Source organism: Oncorhynchus tshawytscha, linkage group LG09, assembly GCF_018296145.1.
Source record: "Oncorhynchus tshawytscha isolate Ot180627B linkage group LG09, Otsh_v2.0, whole genome shotgun sequence".
Taxonomy (NCBI): domain Eukaryota; kingdom Metazoa; phylum Chordata; class Actinopteri; order Salmoniformes; family Salmonidae; genus Oncorhynchus; species Oncorhynchus tshawytscha.
Window position 1 is genome coordinate 44,449,176 of NC_056437.1, and position 27,250 is coordinate 44,476,425.

Consider the following 27,250-nt stretch of genomic DNA (forward strand, 5'->3'; position numbering starts at 1 on the left):
GTGAATTTGTTTGATTACTTGTTAGATATTACTGCACTGTCGGAACTAGAAGCACAAGCATTTCACTACACTCACATTAACATCTGCTAACCATGTGCATGTTATCAATAAAATTTGATTTGATTGATCTGTATTCCCAGTTATGTCACATCCATAGATTCAGTCCTAATGAATTTATTTCAATTGACAGATTTCCTTATATGAACTGTAACTTTGAAACTGTTGCCTGTTGCGTTGAGGATGAGGAATAGACTAGAAACTCAGCTGCAGCTACATTATAGTTATTGATTCATTATCAAGTTATTGATCACATCGTTTCTTACTTGACATAACTTACCGCATTGCTTCTCTCAGGTGTAACCGGAACGGCCAGACAGTGTTGGGTGTGAACGGGCAACAGCATGAAGCTCGTTTCTCCTTCGAGGTCTTCCACTTTGTCAAGCACAAGAACAGGATGCTGTCCACCTACCACCTGCACTGCTCTACCAGAATCTGCGAGAGGCACCTCCCTGCTCCATGTCAGTTGCTGCTTCCTTGACCTTTTCCACAGACTTATTTTGGAATGGATTAAAATTTTTTTTATCCTCATCTATCTACCCACAATACGTCACAATGACAAAGCAAAAACGGTTTTGATTGCTCAGTTTGGCCGGGCGGCCAGCTCTAGGAAGAGTCTTGATGGTTCCAAAGTTCTTCCATTTAAGAATGATGGAGGCCATTATGTTCTTCTGGACCTTCAATTTTGCAGAAATGTTTTGGTACCCTTCCCCAGATCTGTTCCTTGACAAATTCCTGTCTTCGAGCTATATGGACAATTCCTTCGACCTCATGGCTTGATTTTTACTCTGACATCAACTGTGGGACCTTACATAGACAGGTGTCTGCCTTTCCAAATCATGTCCAATCAATTTAATTTACCACAGGTGGAACCAAGTTGAAGAAACATCTCAAGGATGATCATTGGACACAGGATGCACCTGAGCTCAATTTCAAGTATTATAGCAAAGGGTCTGAATACTTATGTAAATAATACATTTTTTTATAAATTTGCAAACATTTCTAAAAACCTGTTTTTGCTTTGTCATTATCGGGTATTGTGTGATCATCATTCGCGTCAGCATTCAATGGCCCATCAGCAAAATATTGACGACAAAGTAACAATTTATGGATCACTTTTACTTACTGCACGTTCATATACCAGTAATGCCTTTTTGGTAAAGGGGGTTTTGATGTTATGAACACAGAATTTCCTTATTTTTTTACGCAGGTGATCCTGTCAGAATTGTCTCTGAAGGTAATCATCTTTTTTAAAATCATAATCATTGATATGATATCTACATGAAATGCACATACAGTATTATACATTAAATTGAGTGCCTTCAGAAAGTATTCACACTCCTTGACACTCTACATTTTGTTGTGTTACAGCCGGAATTCAAAATGAATTAAATAGATCTTTCCCCCCTCACCCATCTACACACAATACCTCATAACGACAAAGTAAAAACATGTTTGAAAGATTTTTCAAATGTATTGAAAATTAAATACAGACATTTCTCATTTATATGTATTTACACCCTAGTCAATACTTTGTATAAACACCTTTGGCGGCGATTACAGCTTTTAGTCATCTTGGTTGTCTGTATCAGCTTTGCACATCTGGATTTGGGGATTTTCTCCCATTCTTCCTTGCAGATTTTCTCAAGCTCTGTTCATTTAGATAGGGAGCGGTGGTGGACAGCAATCTTCAAGTCTTTCCACAGATTTTCAATGGGATTCAAGTCAAGGACTTTCATATTTTTGTTCTGAAGCCATTCCAGCGTTGCTTTGGCTGTATGCTTAGGGTCATTGTCCAGGTGGAACGCAAACCTTTGCTCCAGTCTAAGGTCGTTTGCACTCTGAAGCAGGTTCTCATCAAGGATCTGCCTGTGTTTGCATCCATTCATTGTTCCCTCTAACCTTACCAGTCTCCAAGTCCCTGCTGCTGAAAAGCATCCCCAAAGCATGCTGACACACCCATGCCTCATGGTAGGGATGGTGTTAGACAGGTGATGAGCTGTGCCTGTTTTTTTTCTCCAGACATAGCACTTTGCATTCTGGCCAAGGAATTAAGTTTGTCTAATCAGACAACAGAATCTTATGCATTATGCTCAGTCTTTCACCTGCTGTCATGTGCCATTTTCTCAGGAGTGGCTTCCTTCTGGCCACTCCCCCATAAAGCCTGGATTAGTGAAGTGCTATAGAGACTGTTGTCCTTCTGACTGGTTCTCCCATCTCAGCCAAGGAACAATTTAGTTCTGTCAGAGTGGTCATTTGGTTCTTGGTCACCTCCCTGACCAAGGTCCTTCTTGCACTGTTGCTCAGTTTGTCAGATGGCCAGGTGGACTCCGATCAAGTTGTAGTGATAACTGAAGGATGATCAAAGGATTTGGATGCACCTGAGCTCAATTTGCAGTGTTATAGCAAACGGGTGTGAATATTTATGTAAATTAAATAGTTCCGCATTTCATTTTCAATATTACTGCAAAAATGTCTAAAAAAATGTTTTCACTTCGTCGTTATGGGGTAGAGTGTAGATGGTTGAGAAAAGTAATCAATTTTTAATTCAGGCTGTAACACAAAATGTGGATTAAGTCAAGGGGTATGAATACTTTCTGAAGGCAATGCATGCTGTAAATAGACACTGCAACCTTTTCCCAATATTGAGTACTTCATATTTTAATCTCAACGGATATATTACTGAAGTTGTCGAAAAACAAATCTTAGTGATGTCTTTTCTCTGAACCTGCAGTCGCGGAAAACATGAATCTGTGCAGGAGGTTGCCATAGCAGCAAGGGTCATTGGTGCACTCTGTATCTCTATGGTAGCCTTTATGTCATACTGGATCGTTGAGCCAAGGACCATGTCGAAGACGACAATCTACACAAGTGACAGTTGTTGGATACGTGGTTTCTTTCCCTAAATCCTAGTTTTTATGCTCACTGACCTAAAGGACTAGGTGGGTCAGTTCAATCTGGCAATAAATTAGCATACCAGTTGACTATATTGCTTTCATCCACACAGCTTATTCAAGAAAATAGCACATGGGCAAGGATTTCACTTTCGGGACATGGGCATGGCTGGCTGGTCTTAACACATCTAGGCTACTAGCCCTTGAGGTAGGAAGGTTAAGTCCAAAAGATGACAAGCAAATTTCAGGCTGAAATAAACACTTTTCCATGTGAATATATCTGTGTAACCTGCACATATAGCACTGCATCTTTAAATAGTTTATTTCCTTTAAGCAATGAAAGTCTGGTATTGTTATTGGAATTAAAGGTTCTCTTTGTTTAGGGACAAGTGTCAATGGATGCTATGCAATATAACCAAATGTCACAATTCAAAATGACTACATATGTGTATTAGGGTTTCATGGGCTCCTTTTTGATGCGGTCCATCAAATCACATTGAAATGTTATAGTTGTCTTTTCCTTAAGTGTCCCAGTCTTTACAGATACCGGTGTATAAGACCATACGCAAACACTTGACAGCTTTTATACAAGTAAAATAGAAATTGTCAAATTTGTCTTCATAATCTGTCCTGCTGCTCTTCAAGTTGGTCAGTTACACATTCACACAGACCAATCTGGAATTGAAATGCAATGAAACCATTACTTAGATTTGAGTTACAGAATCAACCCTAGCCCAGAGTTACAACGGTACATTTGTATTTGTTAGATGACGTGGGTCTTCAAATACATCTTATTTTTAGACACGGATTGAGAAAAAAAAAAACATTCCACTGTTCATCACCATATACTTTAATACTATTAACAGTTTAGAAACAAAAGCATTGGCATCCCCCAATCCCATTAGTTTATTCCCCCTCAAACCATCTGTGATGCAAAGAACAGGAACCACACTCCTCTGGTAGAGATTCAAGCAGCTTGAGACATGGATATTATCTACTTATTCTTCAGTCAGTGCAACAGCCCTCATTCATACTTGCAGCCATACAAAGACCAGGGTTGTGTTCAGTAGGGCACAGCGTAACAAAACAATAATCAATGACATTTTATTTTTTCACCTACTGAACACAACCAATGGCAAGCCCAAAATTACACCTTGGTAATTGAAGTTTATTTAACTTTATGTATTGGAGTACAATTTAGAGAAACTAGAAATCAAGATAGATGTACTTCAATGAATTAGCTTGAGGGAAACATTTTTCACTGATGAATTGCCAGAAGACCATGGCGAGAAGGTTCTGAAAAGCATGAAATAGATTTTACACCCATGAACACATTTAACGACTGGTCATCAGTAATATTTGGATGACAAATCAATTCCCCCTTTGTAGGATATTGTATACACACAATCACAGATTGCTTATGCGCCACAACACAAGGTATTAAAGGCATTCAAATACAACTAAAACCCATTCCATTTCCCAAGAGGAGCAAACATTAGCTCCAGCCCATTTGATATATTTCTCAACAGCCAGTGCAAACCCACAAAAAAATAAATAAAAGCAAGATGTGATTTGACCTCTGAAGCAGGCTTGTTTTCACAACTACCCTTCCTGATCCCAGAAAGCGACAAACGATGCAATGCAACAGAGTTCCAGTGAAGGAAACATTGAGTCCTGTTATCATTAGTCCTACCAAAACTAAACACTTTTGTTCAATGCAGGGCAAATATACAGTTGTCCAAGTAGTTGTTTGCATGTGGGAAAGTATGCCTAAAACTGTAGGGCAGGATGGTAGAATACAAACTTGAAGTCTTGTGTCAGTTCATTCGCTGGTTATTCCAGGCTTCGTCAGCGCTCCTTGCTCATCATGTCAGTAAGAGGGGAAAGATGTTCGGCCACAGAGGGGGATGAAGGTGAACAGAAAGTGAGAACGAGGGGTAGGTAGTGGGAATAAGACAGTTCAAGAAGTCTGAGCTGATCCAATGACTTTACAGTTTTCAAAATAAAAGGCTGGAAAAACAAAACCCCCAAAATATGTAGGAAACCATTAAACAGTCAACAAATACAATGAAATCTCGTTTCTCGTTCCAGCTGTTATAACTCATCCCCTTTGTGGTTTTCTGACTGGTTTTTCTCTGTTGGTTCTGAGAATTGGGAGGAATACAATATTATACTCAAATATGTAGCAGCGCAGTATTACAAATATGACCAGGTATAAAACCAAAATAAAGACCAAAGGACAAGAAAACTAAAATGCCCTTCCTTTTCATAGTTGCAGACAGTTGCTCTAGCTTGAATGGTATGTCCACTTCTTTTCCATCAGATGCCCACTTATGTAGCGAGAAATTGTAAAGGCAACTGGGTGCCAATTCACACACGCAAAAAGGTAGTTTCTATGGCAGACACTGTTCCTATGACAGACATACCTGTCCTTGTAGTTTTATCTGTAGGCTGTGATTGGCTGAGTGAGTCTGTATTCTGTCCAGTGGGCTCTTTGATGGGCGGTTCCTCTTGCTGCACCTCCTCAGTGCCCTCTTGAATGAAAACAAATGTTGCCAATGAAAAGAGAACTGATCGGTGATTAGAATTGTTTAAAAGGGATCATTGACAAGTTCCCATGTCATGTGAACAAGTCTGCAAAAACACTTCCTTTGCAAATTACATTCATTAGATGAAAATCATTGCTGAGGAACCCCCTTAATTACATACCGAACAGAAGAAAAAGGGTCAAACAGGGAAGGGACTACCTGGATTTGTCCAATAAATGCTCCATAACCTTTTGCTACGGTGTGCCAAACTGAACATGACCATATTACATACATTATATGACAGACGCACCTGTACTTGCAGTTTTATCTGCAGGCTGTGATTGGCTGAGTGAGTCTGTGTTCTGTCCAGTGGGCTCTTTGATGGGTGGTTCCTCTTGCTGCACCTCCTCAGTGCCCTCTTGAATGAAAACAAATGCCGCCAATGAAAAGTGGACTATGATTACATTTGTCTAAGGGATCATTGATAAGATATCACACGTCATATGAACAAGTCTGCAAAAGCACTTCCTTTACAAATGACATGAATTACAGCTGAGGAACCCCCTTCATTACATAGCTAACGGAAGGAAATGTACTTAAACAGGGAGGGACTACCTACAGTCCATACACTCAAATTAGTTTCAAAATGTTTTGCTACGGTGTGCCCTACTGAACATGACCTCTATATATAAAGCACATGTTCCATAACAGAAATGTGTTGGTTTTCCCCACTTTCCCACCTTCGTCTTTGGTCTCCTCCTTGGGAAGTATGACTTTCTCTTCCATTTTGCTGCTGTTGGCCTTGCTGCTGCTGCTCTCTGTGGTGCTGTTGTTATTGGGCTTGGCGGCCTTGGCGGGCTTGGCGGCCTTGGGCTTGGCGGCCTTGGGCTTGTTCAGCAAGTAGTTGACCTCGCGGTCCAGCAAAGCCCACTTGGACTCTATGTCTTTGGACAGCAGCACAGGCCGCTCCGTGGGAGAACTCTTCTCCTGTTCAGCTACTGTGTTGTTCTTCCACGTCTGTGGAAGAGGGGGAGGTATTGGCGGTTAAAATAAAATGAAAAATAATCAAAGATTACAAATGATGGCACTCAAAGTGAATCGCTTCCATATAGATTGTTTTGAACCACATTATCTCAAATTTGAGTAATAATGGTCAATCAAAATAATATAATTGACAAATGCGCTGAGTAAAACAAATAGGACATTATTAAACATCATTACATACAGAGGTCTCGTTGATGACTTTTTCCAACGTCTTCAGCTCCACGTCAGTGAAGATTCGGTCATCCTCTGGTACAAGTTTGGCGCTCCTTAAGGAAAAACCACAGAAGACCCATGTCAAATGGATGCATTGTACATCTCATGATTCACCTCTAAAATGTTAAACTCTGAAGCTAAGCAGGGTCGGTCCTGGCCGGTCGCTGGATGGGAAACCAGATGCTGCCGAAAGTAGTGTTACAGGGCCAGTAGGGGTCCCTCTTTCCTCTGGTCAAAGGAAAGAGATCCCAAATTCCCCAATCTGGCCCTTACACCATTATGGCCACCTAATCACCCCCAGCTTCCAATTTGTTAATTAATCTCCTCCCCAGGTCATTGCTGTAAAAGATTGTTTTCAGGCAAGGCACTGCACCAGTGCTAGAGGCATCATTACAGACCCTGGTTCGATCCAGGGCTGTATCACAACCGGCCGTGATTGAGCAATTTGCCCATCATCGTCCGGGTAAGGGGAGGGTTTGGCCAGGGTAGGCCGTCAATGTAAAATAAGAATGTTCTTAACTGACTTGCCTAGTTAAATAAATAAAAATGACCTGGTAAAATAAGGGTAAATAAACAGATCGTGGGTCAGTTTTTCTATTTTCCATTCCAGGTTATGAATGGTGAAAGGGAAGCCGATCCTAGAGCTCTAACAGAGCTGCTTTGACCCACCTGAGGAAGAAGCTGGAGCGGTTGAGCTTGCTCTCCAGGGTGGCCAGGTGGCCAGGCCACTTCCTGCGCTCTTCCACGCGGAAGAACATGGCCTTGCACAGCTTTCTGAGATGCTGCAGCTTCTCCCGCAACTCCTTGGTGGACGCAGAGTAGCCATCCTCGTCCATCCAGGTCGACACTTGACTCAGCTTGGCCAGGATGTTTTCCTTCTCTTCCTCCAACATCACTGCTTGGTACTCCTCCTGGTACATTTTGTCCTAATGGAGGGGGGAGATAAGGCTTTATATATATATATACACACACGAGAGCGCCAGACAGAATATACTGATGTTGTACTGTGAAGGTACTGTTCTAACCTGGGTATCAAAAAGGAATGCCTCAAGGCTGTTCAGTGTCTTCTCCCTCTCCTGTTTCTTCAGGTCTCTATCAGTCAGGTCTTGGAGCCTGACAGGAAGAAAACAAACATTATTGCAGCGAATTTGGAGGTAACCGGGACTCAAACCTCGGTCTATGAGTCTGTCAAACAACTTAGCCATTACGCCAACAGATTCAAAGCCTCTGAAGTCACTAGGTGTTTGACAAGTCACAACGCTACATCAATATCAGCATTATTACAGCTTGAAAAATTTATTTTCAACTTCCCCACCCAGCACATTTGAGCCCAACTAAAATGTCATAAGGAAAGAGCAACACACTTCTTGTTTGAGGAGGTGATGGCTTCTAAATGAGGGTTAAGGATGTCTTTCACTTGGAGCTCCACTGTGACACCCTCATAGATCTCGTTTTTCTTCTGATGCTTGGCTTTCTTCTCGGCCTCAGTCTTAGCCTCTTCCTCTGTCGTTTTCTCCTCTTCTCCAGATTTGGCTCCCTCCTTTTCATCCTGCTCAGAAAAATAAAATATTTAATAGTTCATGGAATCTTGGTTTATTCGAGAGCCTCATTTACATTACGGTAATGATTTATTTAATCTCGAATTCAAACAGAGAATGAGTTAAAACTCATTCATGTGAGGTTAGTATACACCCCCCCCCTCTCTTGACAACATTCTCTTACCAAACATTCCATTCAACATTGTTAACATTTTGGAAAGTTCATTAAACACAAAAGGACTGAATACACCCCAGGGCTGAGCTAAACAATCCAGGGCCACGTTTAGAAGGCAAACATTGTGGAATGTTGCAGATAGAAATGTCACAAATAGAGCTGTCCCGGATTCCTTAAACATGCCAGAGGCATTTGTGTTCTACATATTTCCATCTAAACATTCCACAATGTGGAACTAGGAGAACTGAGCTAGGCCCAGCGACATCCCAGGCATTTATGTGGAATCCAACTGAGCCAAGCTCTTACCTGAAGGTCAGCCTTACTGTCTACTCCCTCAGTCTTCTCGTGGGTTGGGGCCACCTCCTCCTGCTGCTGTTCCTCCCCAGGCTCCTGCTTCTCTTCCTGGGGCGCAGCCTCCTCTTGCGCCTTCACAGACTCCGGATGAACCTTCTCATCCTGGATTCAGAGACAATAGGGGAGCGGCAGAGAGAGTTAGACAGCCATGAACTAGTGTTAAGGAGGAACTCTGGTGCTTGTTACATTAGAATGGTAACTTAGTAGTGTTACCTGAACTGGTTCAGTCTCATTTGTGTTGGGTTCCGAGGATCCCCCTCCAAACAGGTTGGAAATTGTATTTCCCAGTTCTGACAGGTCAAACGAGACAGAATTAAGACATGGAAGAGACTGATTTAGAGCTGGGACAATAACCTGAAAATTGTCAACATTACCATACAGATCCTTATCGCAGGCATTTTGCTGATATAGTTCATTAGTTCATGGCCTGTACTAGAGAAATGTGAAGCTTGAAATTAAATAAGTATGCTAATATGGGTGATTGTTAATTTGACAATTGATGGCTACAACCAAACTAGTAACTCAAAATTCAAAAGGCACTCGCACATCTGAGCAAACATTTTGCAGGTTCATGGCAACAGTTGACGAATGAAAAAGGAAACCGCACACTGCTCTTGATAGTATCACTGATCTTTAATAAGCTTACATATCGGTCGCACGGCCTTCGTCAGAAGTGAGGCCGATACGTAAGCTTTTAAAAATCAGTGATACTGTCAAGATCAGTGTGTGGTTTCCTTTTTCATACAACCAACTAGTAACAATATGTTAAAAGATAATTTAAAAAGTGATGCACATTAATGTTATAAACGTAGTTCTTGCATCAATTCAGGCAATTTTGTCTGTCGCCCACCTCAACTATGATTATGACTAAAGGGGTGATCAGATGTCAAATGATTACGATGTTAGCATAAAACCTACTTGTCAGAGTAGACTCCTCCTCCTCCACAACGGTCTCAAAGACAGACACCACCTGAAGAAAGCAACTTAGTTCAAGCGATAGGTCAATGTCGATTACCCCAAAACAGAGTTCAATAGTGTTTAAATCAACTCAAAATAACTTCAAACCAAGCCAATTTTAATTGGGTTTATGTGGGTAGATTAAGGCATTACAAACCTCAGATGCAAACGCGATGAGAATGTAGATTTACATTTAAAAAAAAGTAAATTGCATCAAACCTTAACGTAAATATAAAATATTATTTGGATGTATTTTGCAACCATCTTGAAAGTGTAAAAAGACTGATGTGTTTTGTATTTGAGGTTTAGTTGTACTTCCAGAGAGGAGCTCCATAAGCATTAGAGGATTGCACTGACCATAGAGTTCATATAATTCACATTCGATAAGTAATTATATGGTACTGACCCGGTCAAGGAGGAGCATGCCACTCTCATTCATGTTGAAGCTGGCATTGATGCCCTTGTACTCAGCATCTGTGTGCTTCTGGAAGCTGCTGCCCACCCCAGACAGCTGCACTGTGGTCAGGTTGAGAGAGCCAAAGACACTGGTGGAAGAAAGAAATGACACTTTTTATTTACAATTAAAATCAGACCCCTCCAAGTTAATGCATCTGATAATTGAATGTTAATGCAACAGGTAAGTTAGCTGTAAGTCACTTCCATTCCAATTAAATTCAAAACAGCTTTATTTGTCCCCCTAGTGTCTATAGCCCTAATATAAATGGCCGAACAAACGCTGCTATAGCATATCCTTAATTTCCCAGGTGGTCTACATAAAACCTTTTCAGACCTTGCCGTTTAACCGTGTTGGCTCACAGAGTAGGGTAAATCTATGGGCCGACAGACAATCAAATCCTAGGCTAAAAAAACCAAACAATGTATTCTCCATTGGGCCACTTTACACACACACACACACACATATATAACCTTCCTTTTATCTTATCTGAAACTCAATCTACTATATTTGCAGATGATCCTACAATTTATACAGCAAGACAACTGGTTCAACGGGTACAGCAGGCTCTACAAGTAGATCCAGGAAATAATGAAGTGGGTTTCCCAGAACAAACTTGTTTTGAACACCAGGAAAACCAAGGTTATGTTGGTCTGTTCCACCAGCAAAAGGCCAACAAAGCATGGGATACAATTAAGTATTGGGGGGACCCACAAATTGAGGAAGTGTCAGAAACCAAACTACTACGGGTGCAGCAAGACAACTGCTTATCATGGTTGTCTCAAACTCATGTAAAAAAAATATATTCAAACTGCATGCATGATCAGAAGTATAGCCAAATATTTACCGGGAAATGTTCTTTAGCAAACAACCCAAGCATTAATTGGTAGTCAGGTGACCTACTGTTCTGTAGTCTGGGGACATGCATCAGCAAGTGACATTAGGAGGCTGCAGATCGCACAGAACAAAGCAACAAGGATTGTTTAAAGGTGGAGATATGGTTCTTCTGTTGTAATCATGCTCAATGAGTTGTTGGTCATCAACCAAGATAATTAAAAAACATGCTTATTTTATTTCACAATGTACACCATTTAAAAAAACAGCCAAACTCTATTCACAACAGTATTCAGTTGGTAAGAGACAGACTTTCAGTAAATACTAGGAATAGATTGTCCACCATCTATGTTTTATCCAGACAGAAGACAAAATAACATTATGATTTAGAGCCATAAAGAAATGGAATAACTTCTGAGCAAACCAGAAACCTTCCAATATAAATTCAAACAATACTTTAGAACCATTTAAATTGGAAGGTTGTGCAGGACTATGGTAGATGAAGGAATCAAACTATAATTTCAGACTTTATCTGGTCAATATGTCAGTGTTATGTCTGTTACAGTGTGTTGTATGTGAAAATGTGATCTTATTATAAGTTGTATTTTAATGTTTGAGGACTGTGGAAGATTAGTCCAAATTCCGACTAAAAGAGATCGTAATAACATCCATTCAGCATGCTTTAGTCCATGCCTAGGCTTAATCTGTGTCCAGAAAACCGGACCTAAATTCCGACCAATTAAATCCAACTTTATTTTGGGTGGTGTTCACCTGAGGTCTTCCTGGCCCAGGAAACTGAGATCGCCGTAGTTGATGTTGAAGGCAAAGTCGTCAGTGTGGTTGAAGGTGAAGACCTTGCTCTGGGGGTAGGGGGCCATCCTCTGGAACAGAATATGCTTGTTGTGCTTCAGGATCCTGGAACCATCCTCCTCCATCTCACTTGTGAACTCCACCTGGAGAGTGAGAGAAACAAACACAGCTGTATGCTACAATCCAAAATAAATGTAAAAGATGAGCACCATATGACATGCAGTTGTGTGGTGCTTAGCTTTTACTTTCATTTTGGATTGAGGCAATTCAATTATTATTATTTATTTTTTAAGGGATGGGTTTCAATGTTAAAGAATGGGCTGTGTTACCTGAATGGGGAAAACAGTTGCCTCTCTAACCAGGAAAGGTTGGACTTTGAAGGCCTTGCTGAGGGCAGCGGCCTGGTACACAGCCCCCATGGCTGCAGCCTCATCTGCGTTGAGGTTCTTCCCTAGCTCCTCTCTACACACAGTCAGGTCAAAGTGAAATATCACTTAAAAAATAAGGTTGGCCAGATACTTTTTCAGACCTCAAAAGTAGTCAAATGGTTTGTATATGAAACTACATGCCTCAACCAATGTTCACTCGAAGCTGCGGTGTAGCCCGAGACGGCCGTGCAGCTCCCCGGGACTACCGCAGAACGGAGAGGTGCACGAGACAACTTCACTCAACTTTCTAGAGTTTAACCAGTTGGTGTTAACTATCATTTCCCTTTACTGTGGCAATTGTGATCAAAGCAATAGCCACTTTCAATGCAACATAATGTAACAAAAATAAGAGATTTTTCTGTAGGCAGACCGCGTTGGAGTAGGATGCTATTGCACCCGTACTCTACACAGACCGGTGCAGCATAACCAATCAGAGCTGCAGTAGGCCTATATGCAAATAGACCATTGCCATATACAGATCTGTGACATTTTTTGAAGTGGACTGTTTACAGGCTTAGATGTGCTTGTTTTGAGATCAAAGCAAGAGCTGCATGTAGCCACGTGTGCACATTTTATTAATATCCTTCGCTAGTTAGTGAATTATTAGCCCAGTTAAAAGCTAATTTCTAGTCAGCAATAGGGGCGTCATTGCTTCATACAAGAGCACAAAACATGTACATTTCTAGACATCGTTGAAAAGCAAGTACGGTATAGAGCTATTTTTGGTCTTAAAAAAGGGTCTGTTGTATTTTGAGGTTGGCTTGACTAAGCCAAGTAGCCAATAGACAGATGTTAGCATCATTTGTCTGATTCATTATAATAAATGGTTCGGGAACAATAACGTAAAGTGGTTTCTTGCAACCACCACATTCAGTAACCTTGTTTGAAGGACTAGATAACAGGTCAATCTCAATCCCTGCATGTTTCTTTCAAAAGTCTCATGGAATGTAGGCCTACATTGACCACCACACATTGGCTGCTACTGTAGGCTGAATGATAGAACAGCTATTCCCATGTTAAAATGTTATGGGATGCATTTTCACCATTGTTTTATGGCAGGCCACTCTGGTACAGTGGCTTACGAAAGAGTTCACCACCCCCCCCACGGCATTTTTCCTATTTTGTTGCTTAGTGTCATTGTCCTGCTGGAAGGTGAACCTCTGTCCCAGTCTCAAATCTCTGGGAGACGGAAACAGGTTTCCCTGAAGAATTTCCCTGTATTTAGCGACATCAATCATTCCTTCAATTCTGAACAGTTTCCCAGTCCCTGCCAATGAAAAAGATGGTGTTCTCAGGGTGATGGTGTTAATTTCCTTAAACAAAAAAAAGCTCAATTTTAGTCTCATCTGACCAGAGTACCTTCTTCCATATGTTTGGAGAGTCTCCTATATGCCTTTTGGCAAAAACCAAATGTGTTTGCTAATTTTTTTCTTTAAGCAATAGCTTTTTCTGGCCACTCTCCAATATATCCCAGCTCTGTGGAATGCACGGCTTAAAGTGGTCCTACGGACAGATACTCCAATCTCCGCTGTGGAGCTTTGCAGCTCCTTCATGGTCTCTTTGTTGCCTCAGAGTAATTCCCTCCTTGCCTGGTCTGAGTTTGGTGGTAGGCCCTCTCTTGGCAGGTTTGTTGTGGTGCCATTTTCTTTTCATTTAATGTGGGACATTCAAAGTTTGATATTTTTCTATAACCCAACCCTGATCTGTACTTCACTACTTAGTCCCTGACCTGTTTGGAGAGCTCCTTGGTCTTCATGGTGCCGCATGCTTGGTGGTGCCCCAGACTCTGGGGCTTTTCAGAACAGGTGCATGCATGAATATATACACATACTCAGATCATGTGACACTTAAAAGTCCACCTGTGGGCAATCTAACTAATGTGACTTCTGAAGGTAATTGGTTTCACCAGATCTTATTTAGGGGGATTCATAGCAAAGGGGGTGAATACATATGCACAACTCTTTTCATTAAACTGTAGTTAATATTTTCCCCCACTTCACCATTTTGTGTATGTCCATTCCATGAAATCCAAATAAAAATCCATTTCAATTACAGGTTGTAATGCAACAAAAATAGGAAATACGCCAAGGGGGAATACTGAATACTTTTGCAAGGCACTGTAGGCCTAATACATTATGATCAAAAAGCCATCGTAGTCTACTTGGAAACTTAAAATAGGCACAGCTGGAAGTTGCACAGAATTCTCACAACTTTCAAGTTCACGCTCAGATCTGCAATTTGCTCAGTGCCCAAATTTAAGGGAACATTGGCCTATTTTCATATTAATTTGCAATTAAGGCATATCTAGCTGATCTTCACAACAAATGGTGTACACCTTAGTCTAATTTCCATTTTTCAGGTCCAAAAACACCTGGCAAAGTTTGATTTAGGGTCTAACTATCCCTTTAAGCCTTTTCATCCCAGATGGAACATTTCCAACATGTGAGTTACATACCATCACTCTAGTAGATACTACCTATGACACTTTCAGGTGAAGCACTTACTCTATTCTATTGTGTTCCATTGTCTAGGGAGGTTTGTTTTGAATATCACATCTTACAGCCAAAACCCTGGACAATATGTCCCTCATGTAGTGTAGAGCCCCAAGTATTGACAGTGTCAAGTGAAACTGTTGACATACTTCCCAACGGCTTTGAGCAGCACTTCTTGCACCTTAGGCACTCGGGTGGAGCCACCCACAAGGATCACCTGCTCGATCTCATCCTGTTGGAAAACAATGTTGGAAGATATACTTACAATACTTGCAAATAAACAAACATGTGTTGGTTCAATCTCTGTAGAAATCTCTGAAGGCTTGACATGTTTAACCCCGTAAGGTCAATGTCCACACCCTCGTGGAAATCTAATTAGCAGAACACAACAATCCCATAAAAATCTGTTCAGTTTAAACAAGATATGTTTTTGTTTTGCATTGGAAGCGTCTCAATCCACCACATCTGCCTGTCGGACTTCCACATTTGCAGTGTGTCAGACCATGAGACATCCTGCAAATCAGTCTTACAAAATAGTCTGTGGCGTCCAAACGTGTTGGCCTACAAACTACTGAAAAATCTGTAAAGCATTGGTCGCATATTTCATGAGCTGAAATAAAAAAGATCCCAAAATTGTGCCACACAAAGCTTATTTCTCTCAAATGTGGTGCAAAAATGTGTTTATCCCTATTTGTCACAAAACACAATGCCAGATGTCTCAAATTTTGAGGGAGCGTGCAATTTGCATGCTGACTGCAGGAATGTCCACCGGAGCAGTCGCCAGAGAATTGAATGTTAATTTCTCGACCGTAAGCCGCCTCCGTCATTTTAGAGAAATTGGCAGTACGTCCAACCAGCCTCACAACTGCCGACCATGTATAACCACATCACGGCTCAGGACCTCCACATCCGGCTTCACCTGTGGGATCGTTTGAGACCAGCTACACGGACAGCTGATGAAACTGAGTATTTCTGTCTGTAATTAGAGAATTTGTCAGTATGTTCAACCGGCCTCACAACCACAGACCATGTGTACAGCATTGTGTGGGCGAGCGGTTTGCCCCATGGTGGCGGTGGGGTTTTGGTACGGGCAGGCATAAGCTCCGGACAAACACAATTGCATTTTAAATCTACAGCAATTTGAATGCAGAGATACCGTGACGAGATCCTGAGGCCCATTGTCGTGCCCTTCATTCACCGCCGTCGCCTCATTTTCAGCATGATAATATACAGCCCAATCTGTACACATTTCCAGAAAACTGAAAATGTCCCAGTTCTTCAGTGGACTGCATATGGTCCTTCCATGGTCCGCATGTTTGGGACGCTCTGGATCGACATGTACGACAGCATACTCCAGTTCCTGCCAATATCCAGCCAATATCCAGCATCTACAGGCCACAACCAAGAGCCTGATCAACTCTACACGAAGGAGATGTGTCGCACTGCATGAGGCAAATGGTCAAACCAGGTACAGACTTTTTTCTGATCCATACACCTACTCTTTTTTTTTTGGGGGTCTGACCAACAGATGCATATCTGTATTCCTAGTCATGAGAAATAGTCATGAGAAATCCACAGAATAGGGCCCAATACATTTATTTCAATTGACTGATTTCCTTATATGAACTAACTAAATAGTTGCGTTTATATTTCTGTTCGGTATATTATGACCCCTCTATGGAAAGTTAAGACTGTTTTTCTCGTCGACCCCCACAAGCATCTTGGGACTCGTCTGATGTCGGTACAGCCGATCTGCCAAGTCAAAACAGTTTGGGCTACACACTAATATGAGCCCTCTTTGCAAAGGTGAGACTCACAAACACGGTTGTTTTGCTCTAGGACGCACACAGGCCTCACAAGACTCGCCTGAAGGTCCCCCGGTACCAGTTGAAAAAAAAAAATGAATGGAAGTATATAGAGACTTCAGTGCCAAAATTAAGGGGCAAAAAAAAAAATCTGTCTCCCAATCTGTCATCTCAGATCAAAGACACTTCAGAACAAATATCCTTTAGTTTTCTTTTTGATAATGCTGGTTTTCCTGTGACTTTTGATGCTTTTGTCTGTCGTTTGTGCATAAAAAGTCTCCCCAAAATGTAAAATAAAGTTGGCCACTGCTTTACTAAAATATCAATAGACAAACAAGTGTCATGTTCATTAAGGCACTCAATGGGAAATGTTTTAAGGTTTTCAACGGAAAACCAAAAATCTAGTTATTGGACAAATCCAGGGAGTCCCTTCCTGGTTAAGTCCATTTGGTGCCTAATGAATGCACACAAGCTGCAGTGACTCACCAGGGACATCTCTGCAGAGCTGAGGGCATCCTGTACAGGGCCAGGCACTCTCTCAAAAAGGTCAGCACACAGGGTCTCAAACTCCACACGGGTCACCTTGGCCTTGAAATCCATGTCATCCAGCAGCCCTTCCACCTGAACAACAAAGAGAGTGCGAGTATATTTGGTTTACATGTACTGTAATACACATCTACAGTAGAACACTATGGGTAACTGTAAAAGTGCAGCTAAAAACGTTTCCCCAACTGAATGGGTGCTTACTTTCAGATCTAACACACCTGACAGAACATCAATACATAAGAAACATTACCAAAAAAAGACCCTATTTCTCTAAATGTGCAGAACAGTGCAAGACTGGAAGTGACAGGGAATGGAGGGATAAAGAAGCAATGCGATGGCTTCACCTGTGTAGTTATTTTACAAGGTTACACATCTACAGTAGAACACTACGGGTGACATGGGAGTAACTGGTAACTACTCTCAACTGCAGCAAAGGTAAGGAGAATGGTGTAAGACTGGGGTTAGCAAAGGTCCAGTCACCTGTGCCATGAATTCGGCATTAGCGCTCAGCACAGTCTTGAGTCTCTGGGCCTCCTTGAGGAGCTTGGCCATGGCCCGGTGGTTCTCCCTCACGTCCTTCTTGGTCTTCTTCTGCTCGTTGAATAGCTTGGCCAGGTGGTCCTGCAGCCGCAGCTCCATCTCAAAGCCCCCCAGAGAGCGGTCAAACCTGGTCAAAGACAGAACATTGTTAGGTTAGGAACATTTGAGAAATGTGCTTGTCATCGATCCACAATAAGACATCGAAAATACAAATACTTAGTGAGCTCCAAAAGAATTGGGACAGTGACACATTGTTTTGAAAAGATTCCATGACTATGAGGTTGAAGTGCAGACTAAGCTTTAATATGAGGGTATATTCAGCCATATCGGATGAACCGTTTCGAGAACACCTTTTTGTACATAATCCCCCCCCTCCCTTTTATTAGGGGAGCAAAGGTATAGGGACAAATTCACTTGTATGGTATATTATAAAGTTAAGGTTAGGAGCACAAATATCAAACACCCAAGACATGCTAACCTCACCATTACAATAACATGAGAGGTTAGCATGTTTGGGGGAGAAATAATATTTTTGTAATAATACTCGACGCATTCAGGAATATCCGTAATCATGGTAGCATCCACATGAACGTCGAAGTGTTTCGAAACATTCTTAGTTACAATAAAATGACAATACATTATTTACAATTAATTTCTATTGGTCACAAAATAATCTGAAACAACCTAAACAAACAGTAAATGCATCCAACAAATTTGTCGAGTCATACTTGATGTGGTCATAGCGTACCATGAATATGAGACCAAATACTTAACTACACAGCGGAATTAGTCCCAATTCCTTTGGTCCCCTAAAAAGGGGGGACTACGTACAAAAAGTGTTGTGATTTCAAAACAGTTCACCCGATATGGATGAAAAGCCTGAAATTCAAGTGGATAGTCCGCACCTTAACCTCATACTCATTCTATCGTTCCAAAGTGCTTGAGTAGAGCCAAAACGTATTTTTTTAAATCGCTGTCCCAATACATTTGGAGCTCACTGTATATGGAATGAAAACAAAACTAGTACCTATTTCATAATGATTAGAGCAGAGTGCAAGGCGTGTGCTTTCCCCAACATCCTGTGTTGCAGTGTGTGTGTGTGTGTGTGTGTGTGTAAAAGTGGGTATACAGGTCCTTTTGTCTCACCCCACTCCTCGTATCTGGAGCTGTGGCTGGGAACCCGACTCTTCGGTTTTGACTGTCTGGTATGTGACGATGGTTGCCGTTGTGCTGCCTGAACCCATGTCATAGAACATTATGTTCTGTAGCGAGAGACAACGGGAATATAAGTCTAGGGTTACACAAAGCAACTTTTCTGACCCATGAAAAAACTTATGAAGCGCAACTCAAAAAGACTGAACCTAGTTAAAAAACACTTGTAAAAGCAGCCTAGTTAGCGCACCTGTGCTGTGCTGTTGATGTCTTTTCTCCTGAAGACGCCGTAGTTGAGTGCCACCGCCGTGTTGTCGTTGACGAGCTGAAGGACTTTAACACCTGCCATCTGTGCGGCCTGCAGGACTGCTCTGCGCTCTGCCTGATTGAAAAAGACTGGGACGGTGATCACTGCATCTTTGATGGGCTGCTCTGTAAGCGAGAGTAAAATACATTCAAGGGGGGCCTCAAAATAATTGGGCAACAATGTTGAGAGAAAACCTTTTCCCCATACTAATAGTGAACAGACAAACCTGCAAAGTCCTGAGCAAGTCCACGTGAATAGTTCAAAACCATGCCCAGGAGCTCCTCTGGAGAGTACTGCATTTCTCTGCAGGAAAACAGAGTAGACATTACAGCCAAGCATTTTTCATATTTTTATAAAATATATTATTTTTTGTAACCCCTTTCTCCACCCCAATTTCATGATATCCAGTTTGTCTTGTCCCATCACCACAACTCCCGTACAGACTCGGGAGAGGCGAAGGTTGAGAGCCATGCATCCTCCCAAACACGACCCAACCAAGCCGCACTGCTTCTTGACACTGCTCGCTTAACCCAGAAGCCAGCCGCACCAATGTGTCGGAGGAAACGCCGTACAGCTGGTGACTGAAGTCAGCATGTATTTACCCAGCCGCCACAAGGCGTCGCTAGAGCGTGATGGGACAAGGACCTCCCAGGCGGCCAAACCCACCCCTAACCTGGACGCTGGGCCAATTGTGCGCCGCCTCATGGGTCTCCCGGTTGCGACACAGCCTGGGATCGAACCTGGATCTGTAGTGACACCTCCAGCACTGCAATGCAGTGCCTTAGACCGCTGTGCCACAATGCCTTAGAGAAACGAGGCCCCAGAACCAATCACTCTTATCCACAACTACAGCATAGGACATACTGGATCAATGACATTGTCACAGGCGGTTTAAAATGTGCTATTTGGGCAGTACACAAAGGAACGTTGTACACTGACAAACAATAAGTTAACGGGTCAGCATTTTCCCCCATATCGTCCATAGACGTCCGTATTATTAGTACTCGTCAACAAATCACTTAGCTCAATTACCTCCTGCTAAACAAAGGAAAAGGGAACCAATGAGATGAAATCAAAAACGACTTACTCCGAGTTGCTAAAGAGAACTGTGCCCCGACTCTCATCTGTCACCAGATGGTGCTCGGGGAAGCGTTTCTGATAGACCGCCACCTGTGGGTTGTCATGCTTCTTTCCAAGGAGGCTCTGAAGATGCCTATAGACAAATTTGGGGTTCTTCACAGACTGCGGGAGAAAGAAAAACAAATCAATGTCAGTATAGATATTAATTCATGAACTTCATTGATTCACATGGGGGAGTACAGAGCACTAACTGCATGATAGACATTTTAAAACATTGGACCTGGTAGGTTATCAATGACAAAGTGCCTTACCACTCCCAATGCACTGTCTCCAAAAAGTCTCTCGTTTTCTTTTAAACACACAGCTATTGGCGTTTTCCTCCTGGACTCCCTGTGCAACACAAAGAAGGATAAGACAGACTATTTGAAACAAGTTAAAGGTTTGAGAATGCTTTAAAAAATATATTTATCGTGAACTGACCCTTAGTTCAGGCAATTTTCATTCACTATTCAACACGGGCCCATTTAGGTATTGCCATGTTAACATGCATTGTAAACACTAAAGAACAGCTAGCGTACTCACACATGAGCGATGAGTACGATATTAATAACTATGAATATTTATCAAACATGAAATGGAATAGGGATTTCTGTCTAAAAGCACAAAGTCCTAAACCCATTGCGATGACATGGCTAGAGACAATGAAAATAGCAATACTCACTTGTTTAGAGCAATCTCCATTGGCACGCCAGGTTTTACTATCGCTACTTTCATCCACTCACTGCCCAGGTCAACTGACATGACTGCAACAGAGGCTGTATGGACAAAATAATAGGTATGATTATTCCATTACCTGTACTTTTGTAATAACAAAGTGATGATTACAGACTAGAGGTCGACCGATTAATCGGAATGGCCGATTAATTAGGGCCGATTTCAAATTCTCATAATTTTTTACTCCTTTATTTAACTAGGAAAGTCAGTTAAAGAACACATTCTTATTTTCAATGACGGCCTAGGAACGGTGGGTTAACTGCCTTGTTCAGGGGCAGAACGACAGCTTTTTACCTTGTCAGCTCAGGGATTCAATTTTGCAACCTTACGGTTAACTAGTCCAACGCTCTAACCACCTGCCTCATGAGGAGCCCGCCTGTTACGCGAATGCAGTAAGAAGCCAAGGTAAGTTGCTAGCTATCATTAAACTTAATCATAATCACTAGTTATAACTACACATGGTTGATGATATTACTAGTTTATCTAGTGTGTCCTGCGTTGCATATAATTGATGCAGTGCGCATTTGTGAAAAAAGACTGTCGTTGCTCCAACGTGTACCTAACCATAAACATCAATGCCTTAAAATCAATACACAGAAGTATATATTTTTAAACCTGCATATTTAGCTAAAAGAAATCCAGGTTAGCAGGCAATATTAACCAGGTGAAATTGTGTCACTTCTCTTGCGTTCATTGCACGCAGAGTCAGGAATATGCAACAGTTTGGGCCGCTGGCTCATTGCGAACTAATTTGCCAGAATTGTACATAATTATGACGTAACATATAAGGTTGTGCAATGTAACAGGAATATTTAGACTGATGGATGCCACCCATTAGATAAAATATGGAATGGTTCCGTATTTCACTGAAATAATAAATGTTTTGTTTGAGATGACAGTTTCCTGATTCTACCATATTAATGACCTAAGGCTCGTATTTCTATGTGTTGTTATAATTAAGTGTATGATTTGATAGAGCAGTCTGACAGAGCAATGGTGGGCACCAGCAGGCTCATAAGCATTCATTCAAACAGCACTTTTGTGCGTTTTGCCAGCAGCTCTGCTGTTTATGAATTCAAGCCTATCAACTACTGAGGTTAGGCTGGTGTAACGATGTGATGTGAAATGGCTAACTAGTTAGCTGGGTGCGCACTAATAGCGTTTCAAACGTCACTCGCTCTGAGACTTGGAGTAGTTGTCCCCTTTGCTCTGCATGTGTAACGCTGCTTCGAGGGTGGCTGTTGTCGATGTGTTCCTGGTTCGAGCCCAGGTAGGAGCGAGGAGAGGGACGGAAGCTATACTGTTACACTGGCAATACTAAAGTGCCTATAAGAACATCCAATAGTCAAAGGTTAATGAAATACAAATGGTATAGAGGGAAATAGTCCTATAATAACTACAACCTAAAACTTCTTACCTCGGAATATTGAAGACTCATGTTAAAAGGAACCACCAGCTTATTTTCTCATATTCTGAGCAAGGAACTGAAACGTTAGCTTTCTTACATGGCACATATTCCACTTTCTTCTCCAACACTGTTTTTGCATTATTTAAACCAAATTGAACATGTTTCATTATTTATTTGAGGCTAAATTTATTTTAATGATGTATTATATTAAGTTAAAATAAGTGTTCATTCAGTATTGTTGTAATTGTAATCGCAAACACATTTAAAAAAAAAAAAAATCATCCAATCAATCGGCATCTGCTTTTTTTGTCCTCCAATAATCGGTATCGGCGTTGAAAAATCATAATCGGTCGACCTCTATTACAGACTAAGTGAGACAATACTAAAGGTGACTAGCTTCAATGATTTCTCACTGGCTACAGTGGTATGGTGGCAATGTGAGTGATTAATTTTGCATCAGTTGACATCGAACTTAATCAATGTTCATCCGTGCATCAGTAAATTCATGTGTAAATAGGTACAAATACAGACAATGCATCATATTGTAATGTGACAGATTAACTATAACCTCTGCACGTGTCCATTTTTTCTCGCACTCAAAATGGAGGCATTCAGATTTATGTTGAAATTTGAATTTGGTGTTAAGCATCTGCCGGTGCTTGATGCGGGCAGGTGTCTTGGATGGAATTACCATGTGTAGTGTTAGTACCTGTTTGTGAAGGCAGCAGAGCCAAGACGAGGCAGAAGCGAGCCCATAAAGTCAGCTTCCTCCTCATGGTGACCTGTACACACAAAGCAGAACAAAAACAGATATTCAAATGCTAACAGCAGCCTTCTTTAGTGACATGGTAAGTGTGCTGAAGAAATAATTGGTTCAATATTTTGAGACCTCATAAAGATTCATTATCCTCGACTCGGTTTTGTCATCCTGTACAAATCCATTAGCTACAAATGTTGTCATTTGTTTTAGAAGTCTTTTTTGGGGATCAAATATCAATTTGGCAGGTGCTTAAAAAAAACAAATGCACAAGAACATCAATTTCTCTATACAATGCATATCAGCAAATAGTAAAAAGTAATGTTTCAGAAAGGAAATAGAGTGAGCACATCCCCCGGTAGTACATTTTGTTTTTTGCCCTAGCACTACACAGCTGATTAAAATAACCAACTCATCAAGCTTTATTTGAATCAGTGCACCCAGGGGGGCCCCAAGACTGATTTTGGGGAAACCCTGCTCTAGAATGTTTCCACTCAGGCCCCCCTTCCAGAATTGGGGAACATCACACACACACACACACACACACACACACACACACACACACACACACCACCACTATTACAACTTGAAAGCCGTATTGAGCTCCAGAAAAAACCTGGTGCCGCACAGTTTGGGAACCACTGCTCTAGAGCAGCAAGTAAGGTAAAAAGGAACATCCCAAAGATGACTCCTGTTCTTGTGTGTCCATTCCGTCACCTGCACTGTTGAACAGGAGGAGCGGTGAAAGCCAAAGCCTGGTGGTCATACACCACATTGCTTTCACCTATACAAAACTTGTCATACCAGTGCAGATGTAGGAAGTCCACAAGAATACTTAGATAATGCTCTGCCATTCTTCTTCAGCACGAAACCAAACCGGCTGCACGCGTGCGTCATCGTGCATAAATGTATTTTGTCCCCCCCACACCAAACGCGATCACAACACGCAGGTTAAAATATCAAAACAAACTCTGAACCAATTATGTTAATTTGGGAACTGGTCAAAAAGCATTATCTTGATAGGGTCTAATTTCGTGAATTTCCGCCTGACTGACGTGCTCAAAGTCAACTGCCTGTTACTCAGGCCCAGTTTCTAAAACTTAAAATGTCTCAGACTATAGCAGAATTGATATGGCAGGCAAAAAAATTAAGAAAAACCAAGCAGAATTTTAAAAATTAGGTCCCAGGCTATATTGTTCCTATGTAAATCCATCTCCCAGATTGCAATTCCTAATTTGTCCCGGAATATAAAACATTGAGTTGTTATTTTACCTGAAATGCACAAGGTCCTCTAATTAATCAACACATAAAACGGTCAAACACATCATTTCTAGTCATCTCTCCTCCTTCCAAATTTCCAAAATATGCCACCTTCACTGTCCAGGTGCATTCAGGCTGTGGTGTAAAGAACTTCAGTAAAAATGCTCAAAGTACTACTTAGGTAGTTTAAAAAAAAAAAAAAATCTGTACTTCACTATTAATATTTGACAACTTTTACTTCACTACATTCCTGAAGAACAGTGTAATTTTTACTCCATACATTTTCCCTGACACCCAAAACTACTAGTTACATTTTGAATGCTTAGCAGGACAGAAATAGTGTAATTCACACACTTGTCAAGAGAACGTCCCTGGGCATCCCTACTGCCTCTGATCTGGCAGACACACAAAAAACACATGCTTCGTAAGTAAATTATGTCTGAGTGGGAGCCTGCCTCTGGCTAGCCGTAAATAAATATTAAGTGGCCATCTGCTTTGCTTAATATAAGTCATTTGAAACGATTTTTGCTACTGTAACTTGATACTTAAGTACATTGCAGCAATTACATTAATTTCCAAGTAAAGTATATTTTAAACAAAATACTTTGACTTTCACTCAAATAGTATACCACTGGGTGACTTTCACTGGAGTATAAGTAAAGATAACTTAATAGAAAATGACTCAAGTACGATTTTGGGTACTTTTTCTACCACTGTTCAGGTAAGTGGATGTTCTGTGACTCAGTTTAGTTCTGTGACTTAATTCAAGTGCTGATGATAAGTCAGGAAGCATGATGAAACCGTGAGGCAATTATTTTTCTTTCTACGGACTAGGGCACGTTTCGCGAAATAAAGGATTTAGGCTAGCTAATGTCTATATCAAGTAGAAAACAATAGGCAATCAGCAAGCTAATGGCTATATAGCATGTATTTATTCATATTCAAATACATGGTCGTGGAAACTTCTAGCCCCATCATGGAGCACTGGCGTACAGTATGAATGCCATGGACGCCCAGCGCAGGTGATGCCTTGACCATTCATTCAAAAACAAAGAGAAGTCTTGGGTTCTGTAAACGGGTTCCGTCAGTTAGGTAGCCTCCTACAATACAAATAATGCTTTTTAGAAACACAGCTAGCTAAAATTCACCTTTAAAATCCCTCAACCATTTCATTTGAAATGAGAGACTATGTTAGCAAATAACCGGTAGCTGGGACTGCGTCAATGGACCCCATGAGCAACAGTATTTGCTGGTAATTAGAATATAATGGAAAAACAATTACTTAACTAGCTAGGCACATTGCTGACAGAGCAGAACCTTACCTTCTCCACTCCAGCAGTTCAGTTCTTTGAAGCAGACTGGTTTAAACAACAATATAAACGAAATGAAAGCGCACGCCTTTACTTGCAGCAAGCTAAACTGTATGATTTTAGGTGATACTTCTTACTGTTGGCTTGATCTATTAACTAAAAACCTCTTCGTAGGCACTCTAATAAAGATTTCTTGATTTTTCCCTTGCTATCACCTGCTTGTTCTCGCCATTGGGCCCAGAACGCGGCGTGATCTCATTGGATCCACTCGAGTCGGTCGTCAGTTGTTACCACAGACACAAATTCATAAACCCTGCCTATTTCTACAATGTATGTTCTTTAAACCTGACCTTAACTAAACGGTTAGCCTTATGCATAACCTTAAATTTTACACCAAAAAGCTAATTTTTGCTTTCAATTATTTTTACGATATATTCGATTTTGATTTTGTGGTTGCGCTATCTAGTGGAAACCACTAGAGTCGTGTTCCGCGAGGACAGCGCTGACCCTGTTGGTGCTTTCAAGACTATTGGGGACTCGGAAATAAACAAAGTGGAATCATGACGTCAGTGATCTTCAGGTCGGAAAGAAATACCCGAGTTAGATTTATTTAACTAGGCAAGTCAATTAAGAACAAATTCTTATTTTCAACGACGGCCTAGGAACAGTGGGCTAAACTGCCTGTTCAAGGGCAGAACAGATTTGTACCGTGTCAGCTCAGGGATTTGAACTTGCAACCTTCCGGTTACTAGTCCAACGATCTAACCACTAGGCTACCCTGCCGCACATGATGACGGTTCTAAACGATTTTCACTAGTCGGAGCTCGTTTTTCCCCGAGTTCGCAGTTGTTTTGAACGCACTTTTATTTCACCTTTATTTAACCAGGTAGGCTAGTTGAGAACAAGTTCTCATTTGCAACTGCGACCTGGCCAAGATAAAGCATAGCAGTGTGAGCAGACAACACAGAGTTGCACGGAATTAACAAGTCAATAACACAGTAGAAAACAAAGGGGGGAGTCTATATACAATGTGTACAAAAGGCATGAGGGGGTAGGCGAATAATTACAATTTTGCAGATTAACACTGGAGTGATAAAAATCAGAGATTTCCGATTTCCCAGTTGTTATGATAGCGGCAAGAGCCCGTCGTCCACATTCCAAGTACTACAGAGTGATAGGTCATTTCGGTGATGGCTGTCGAGAACAACATTTTTGTCAATATGTGATTGTTCCACGTTCAGTTAATGGGCGTAAATTATATGACATTGTATTAAGGGGACCTATTGAGTCGTCGAGTACTAGTTGTTGTAGTCAAAACAATGTGGAAGTCAATGTTTTTTTATTTTTTTATTACTGATTGATTGATCTGTTACTTACTGGTATCTGTTTTTCTTGATTTGAGCGAGTTCTTAGCTTTACTTTATGTAAGTAATGTTTGTGACGCTACATGTATTTTTAATATGTAACCCAGGGACTACAGATGAAAATTAGCAAACGGGCTAAATCTGGCACATTTCTAGAAATGTTAATTGA

General features: G+C 41.2%; 1 protein-coding gene across 2 annotated transcripts; it reads right to left on the reverse strand.

Annotated features, from left to right (window-relative positions):
• Nucleotides 1-3,783: 3,783 nt before the first annotated feature.
• LOC112258007 (hypoxia up-regulated protein 1-like) lies at nucleotides 3,784-26,220 on the reverse strand. Of its 2 annotated transcripts, none has more exons than XM_024432045.2 (25): nucleotides 25,730-26,220; nucleotides 23,100-23,172; nucleotides 20,930-21,023; nucleotides 20,520-20,598; nucleotides 20,216-20,370; nucleotides 19,355-19,431; nucleotides 19,072-19,253; nucleotides 18,816-18,931; nucleotides 17,610-17,796; nucleotides 17,070-17,204; nucleotides 14,928-15,010; nucleotides 12,188-12,320; nucleotides 11,820-12,001; nucleotides 10,167-10,305; nucleotides 9,722-9,773; nucleotides 9,017-9,093; nucleotides 8,756-8,905; nucleotides 8,101-8,285; nucleotides 7,762-7,849; nucleotides 7,406-7,662; nucleotides 6,705-6,789; nucleotides 6,220-6,496; nucleotides 5,790-5,897; nucleotides 5,378-5,485; nucleotides 3,784-5,095 (listed from the first exon to the last, which is right to left on the reverse strand). In XM_024432045.2, exons 2-25 carry the CDS (start codon nucleotides 23,164-23,166, stop codon nucleotides 5,046-5,048), a joined length of 3,066 nt encoding a protein of 1,021 aa, XP_024287813.1. In that variant the 5' UTR covers nucleotides 23,167-23,172; nucleotides 25,730-26,220; the 3' UTR covers nucleotides 3,784-5,045. The 2 variants fall into 2 exon arrangements, with proteins under 2 accessions (XP_024287813.1, XP_024287812.1); XM_024432044.2 differs by lacking the exon at nucleotides 25,730-26,220 and adding an exon at nucleotides 25,401-25,460.
• Nucleotides 26,221-27,250: the final 1,030 nt, after the last annotated feature.